At 34.8% G+C, this 5,738-nt stretch overlaps 1 protein-coding gene across 1 annotated transcript; it reads right to left on the bottom strand.

Annotated features, from left to right (window-relative positions):
- Positions 1-4,814: 4,814 nt before the first annotated feature.
- Positions 4,815-5,421, bottom strand: LOC112031477 (basic form of pathogenesis-related protein 1). The gene has a single exon (XM_024064171.2). It carries the CDS (start codon positions 5,382-5,384, stop codon positions 4,905-4,907), a length of 480 nt encoding a protein of 159 aa, XP_023919939.1. The 5' UTR covers positions 5,385-5,421; the 3' UTR covers positions 4,815-4,904.
- Between the last annotated feature and the right edge of the window lie 317 nt (positions 5,422-5,738).

Raw genomic sequence — 5,738 nt, 5'->3', positions numbered from 1 at the left:
ATACTTGTAATGAATCTGCTTAATGAAATGATGGTGGTGGTGGTGTTTAAGTGTTTGGTGTCCTGGACAAATGAAGTTATTAGAATGATGAAAAATAAAGGGATAAACTAACATATTTAAGGAGTCACCCATCCAAAATGAAGAAAGGAACTAAAATATTGCCTCAACCAAGAATAGGTTTTTTTGGTATACACATGTGACTGAAGTCCTGTGTTGAATGAGAATGATACAAAGGAATGGTTATTATAACGTAATTGAGCCAAAACTCATAAACTTAAGCTTTTCAGTTAAGTGACATCCCTATATGTTATATATATTAGGCTTATTACCTACTACTAAATTGGAGTCTCCAAACTTGTTCTCTCTCCAACAAATGGTATCATAGCTTCATTTGTCCCATCACCCATGGATGATCCCTAACCAACTAATAACTACTCACACAACTTTAACACTTACTAGCTGCTATAGGTACCTCTCCATCCACGTTTCAAAGGGTCTACAATGAACATGTTAAAAGAAAAAGAAACATTGTAATGGATATAATGAACTTGTTGCAGGACAAAGAAGCAGGGGTGCCGGTAGAGTGTATTGTGGTATATAACAAAGCATATAGACATAAAAGATGGGAGTTGTCATGTAACTTCTACAGCTACTCAAAAAAATTGTAAGTATTATCTTCGTTCATCCTATAACTGGTTTACAAATAAATAAAAAATTGCCTATAGTAGCGTTATAAAAACGCCACTATAGGGTACGGACCTATAGTTATAGGACAATAGCAATATTTTGTAGTGCTGTTATAGAAAATGCCAACATAGCCCGATGGACCTATAGCAGCGTTTTTAGAACTTATAGCGACGTTTGCAAAACACCGCTATAGCCCTTGTTTTTTTGTAGTGATGTAGCTTATTTATAAATGAACATAGTTTGTTCCATTCAAAGTCATGTTCCAACTAATTTATATTCCACCAACATATGTTACACTTATGATTTGTTATCATTTTAATTTTTTATTATAAGAAGGAAAAAAACAAGAAAGGAATTGATTACTTTATAATAGAAAAATAAGAAAGGGACTTGCTTAGTAGTGGAGCATAAATTGATATATTAAGGGTCTGTTTGAAATCTGCTTATTTTGCTGAAAGTACTGTAGATTAAGATAAAAGTTAGCTGAAATAGTAAAGTGAGACTCATGAATAATACCAATAGTGCAGTAGGATCCATGAATAGTAGTAAAAATAAGTTGAATAGTAAAATAAATTAGCAAAATTAATTATGCCAAACAAACACTAAGAATGAAACCGAAAACTTTTATTCCTTATTCAAACCTTTTTAGCTCATACATGGAAATTTTTATAGCTATAGGGTAAATTTTTTTACACACTCACTATTGCACACTTCGTACACACTCTCTTTGAAATTGTATTTTGAAAACAAGATTTCAATACATTGAAATTTTTGTAGCTGTAGGGTAAATTTTGTTATACACTCACTATTGCACACTCCGTATACACTCTTTTTGAAATTGTATTTTGAAAACAAGATTTCAATTCAAATTGTAATATGATGAAATTTTGTTTTTTAAAGCACGATTTCACAATTTTAATTGAAATTGTGTTTGCAAAACACAAATTCAACCCACATGACAGTGCGTGTACAAAGAGTGTGCCATAGTGAGTGTGTGATGATCATTACCCATAATTACATAGGTAGTTAAAGATATAGCTTTTAGTAAGACCTCTAGCCAACGTAGTTGCCAGAAGAATCATAGTTGCGACCAATGAATGTCCCTCCATTGTTGAACCTCACTTTAGCACATCCTACACAAACTGAGTTGTTCCAAGCCACCAGAGTTAGACTTGTAGTCATAGTTCACCTTCTCGTCGACCCACATCTTCACTGTTTCCATGCTTGAGAGGTCAGCACTACTCCATGCATGGTTTTCACCATATTCTTGCATACTGGAGTGCACAAGATTACAGTCACCAATACGCCAATTAGCATAGTTTTGTGCATATGCTACTACGGTGTCATCCCAATTCAGAGGTGGAACTCCCCACCTCTGCACGGGCTGCATTGTGGGCATTAAGGTAGTCTTCTTTGGAGTCTTGAATAAAGGAGGGATCGATTAGGGTTAAGCCCAAGAGGAAAACAAAAGCTAGTGAAATCTTACACAACCCCATTTTAGTGGAAAGCAAAATGTTAACTGAATGGTGGAGAAATAAGGTATGTGCATGAGGAGTAATATAGGTAATTAGGGACGTCCATAGTGTAAAATTGTATGATGGTACAACCGGCTCTCTAGGAGCCAATGGTGTTAGCTAACATTCTAATTCTGAAATTGGATTAGAATCTCGTAAATTCATAGTCTATATATATATATATATATAACCAAAGCCTTTGGAATTCCCACAATTTTTCACGTCACCACTATTTTCTTTTTCTTTTTATTTGCCACATCATTTTTTTTTTCTTCAATTCCAACTAGAACACGTCTTTATTTCTCTCTTTTCGTAACCCTTCTTTGCCAAAACCCACACTTTATCATTGACTCAAATAAAAGCTACCTCCCTTTACCTTCGAGAAAGCTGCTATGCCTTCCAGAGGCTTTATTCTCTCTTTGGCTACAATCTCTTCAAGTATATAATCCACTATATACATATATTTTTAATGTTTGCAATAGAGACTAAGGTACCAGCACAAGCAAAGGATACATTCGTAGAGAAAAGTGAGGCTATGAAAGACATTGCAACAAAGAAGGGAACACAAGTAAAGGACACTATTGTAAGCACAACTAAGACAATTGTGGATTACACAACATCGACCACAAAGAAAGCAAAGTTGCTCAACGTTTATCCATATTGGGTTTTCAATTGTACATCTAATCTTCCTTAGGAGTAGAGTATTCAATTCATGTAGCTACAGAGCTTACAGTCAAGCTGCTAAGGATCCTATTGTAGTGACAGGAGAGAGTGCAAAAGAATAAACAGCTAGGAAGAAAGAAGAAGCTAACAGAGAATTGGAGGCTAGAAGATCAGTCGAAAGAAATGTATGTGTGTACCAAAATATATCTTTCCTATTGCATAGACCTTCAATTATATGACCTTTTGAACATGAAATTCTACATGTTTACCTTCACAGCTGCACAACACTAAATAGATGTTTGTAAAAGTAGATCACTAATTTAAAGTTGCCACAAGACTGTACACATTTATTTAGAATTGCCAAAGACTAGGGCAGTATTAACCATAGAAGACAATCTGTACTGTACCGGTCGGTATTTATCGTACCAGTGTGCAAACCAGTATAGACACGTAGGTGTTTCATGCCGTTTAAAATATTGGCCATGCCAAACTCGTTTCGGCCGTATTGGGAAATATATCGGGTTTCGGCCGAAAATTAGATACCGGACCGGAACAAAAAGCTATTGATCTTAACGCACATAGTGACCCAAAAACGTTGTCGATCAACGTTCTCATGTGTGAGACTAGAGAGAGAGGTCTAGAAGCTGGCTAGCAGAGTAGCAGTGACAACGTTCTCTTCATCTTGGCCTCACAGTGGGGACAACGTTCTCTTCATTATTATTATTTGTATATTTCGTAGTACGTTTAACGTTAACTGAAAGACTAGCCTTACCTAGTCTTCAATTAATTATACCACATTTAAATAATTATATTAGATGTACTCTCACATATTTGCAATTGCTGATATACATGATTCAAATCTGACACCCAAACAAAAGGTTTTGAGCTGATATTTGATTTTTGTTGGGTTGGAGACAAAAAGGATATAAATCACAACTTATCATATGTTTTGATTTTTTTTTTTTTTTTTCCTTCTGTTAATTTATAAGGAAACTCAAACAAATATATAACAAGTACTGATTAGTGATTAGTGAAGTATATATTTAGTATTTACTCGTAGCAGTGCGATAACTCGTGAGCATAGAAATGGCACAATAAAATTTTACCATATTGGACAGCAACGGACTGAACCAATGGCAAAGTTCGCATAGAAAGAATAAGAGAACGTTGTCGTAAATGGCAAGGAGCGCCCATCTTGATATGATTTGCGGAGAACAGATGCTCTTAGAAATGGAATTAATGATTACCCTATCTCTCTCTAATCCTCCTATCTTAATATTGTCATTAATGACAAATGCTTTTTTTTTTAATCTTAGAATTTCCTATCTTCTTTTCATACCACAAAAGAAAAGCTGAGACATGCATAAACCCATACAATCATGCATATATATGGTATCCAGTAATTTCAAGGGTTATATACTAGTTATATTTTCAAACGTCAAATTTCAAAGTCAAAAGTAAGAGTGCATTAATACAATCGAATTACATATATAGCAGTTAATTAATTTCTTGTTCCAATATATTGATTTTTATTCTTGTCTTTCATGTGCTTAAATACTCTTGATTTAATTCAATATTTTTATTTTTAGTAAAAAAAGAAAAGAAAAAAGGCGAAGACAAGTAACGAGTGTGATTTTTTTATCTGAGCATAATAGTATTTAACTGCTCTTAAGCTAAGACATAATTTAATGAAATATAAGAAGCACTCACACGTCTCTTGTGGGGAAGGGATGACCCGAAACAAAAACACTCCACACTGTAAAATATTGTTGGCTTGAGACCCAAGATTTAATTCCATTTTCTCTTATACACTGGATTTATTTCCAAATTAGGAAGTTGACTTATTACCTTGGCATGGCCCCCATGGTACGTAAGTGGAAAAAACAAATTTCTTCTTCATGATAATAAAAGTGACTTCTTTTTTATTATATATATATCAATCAGAAGGGTACACATATATTTGGTTATTACTGAACACACTCCTGATCAGGAACAACATATTCAAATATGGGTAATCAATAAATTAACCGCTAATTATAATTAGTAAGGACTTTCACCAAGATAATTACCCGGAGGATCATAGTTGCAAGTGATAAATACCCCCCCATTTTGGCACTTGACTCTGGCACATCCAAGACGAACAGAATCACGCCACACAACCTGAGTATAGTGCAGGCACTCACCACCAACACATTTGTTGGACTTGTGGTCATAGTTAGGCTTCTCATCAATCCACAATTTCACTGCTTCTACTCCGCTAAAGGTATCATAACCTTCAGCAATATTTTCTCCATAGGGCCCTTCTGAATGTTCCAATTCGCAGGTTTTTATTTTTGTATTAGCATAATTTTGAGCATAGGCTGCAAGTGTGTTGTTCCATCCAATTGCACCGACACCAACTTTGGCACGAGCTACATTGTGTGCATGGACAAAGTCGAAGTGGGAGTTTTGGGCTAGGGAGACATGAATTAGGGTTAACCCCAAGAAGCATATAGCCAGCAAAAACTTACTAAACCCCATTTTTCTCTCTATGCAAGGCAGAGCGAGCTTTTTCGATATTTCTAGTTCTTAATGAAAATGTGATATACTATTGAGTATTGATTTATTTATTTATAGGCAAGAGAACAGTGGTCGTTACGGATCGAGTGGTTTGCATACATACATGAGCCTTGTTATCAGGTTTCCTAATTTAGGATCATATCCCTAACTTAGGATCATATCCCAAAAATAGTATTCCCACGTTAGACTTCCTATTAGTTATCCGTTGTAGGAAGATGCTACAATATTGCTTTAAAATGAAATGTTATGTGTACACCACATTATGACAACAAATCCTTAGTAACACATTGTTATTGGTGGTAGGTAAAAAAATAA

This window comes from Quercus suber, unplaced genomic scaffold, assembly GCF_002906115.3.
Source record: "Quercus suber isolate HL8 unplaced genomic scaffold, Cork oak 2.0 scaffold_452, whole genome shotgun sequence".
NCBI lineage: Eukaryota > Viridiplantae > Streptophyta > Magnoliopsida > Fagales > Fagaceae > Quercus > Quercus suber.
The sequence above is the reverse complement of the archived record's forward strand: the minus strand, read 5'-3'. Positions and strand labels throughout refer to the sequence as shown.

Excerpts from the sequence above, each read along its gene's own strand:
- LOC112031477 (XM_024064171.2), bottom strand. The coding sequence starts at position 5,384 with ATGGGGTTTAGTAAGTTTTTGCTGGCTATATGCTTCTTGGGGTTAACC.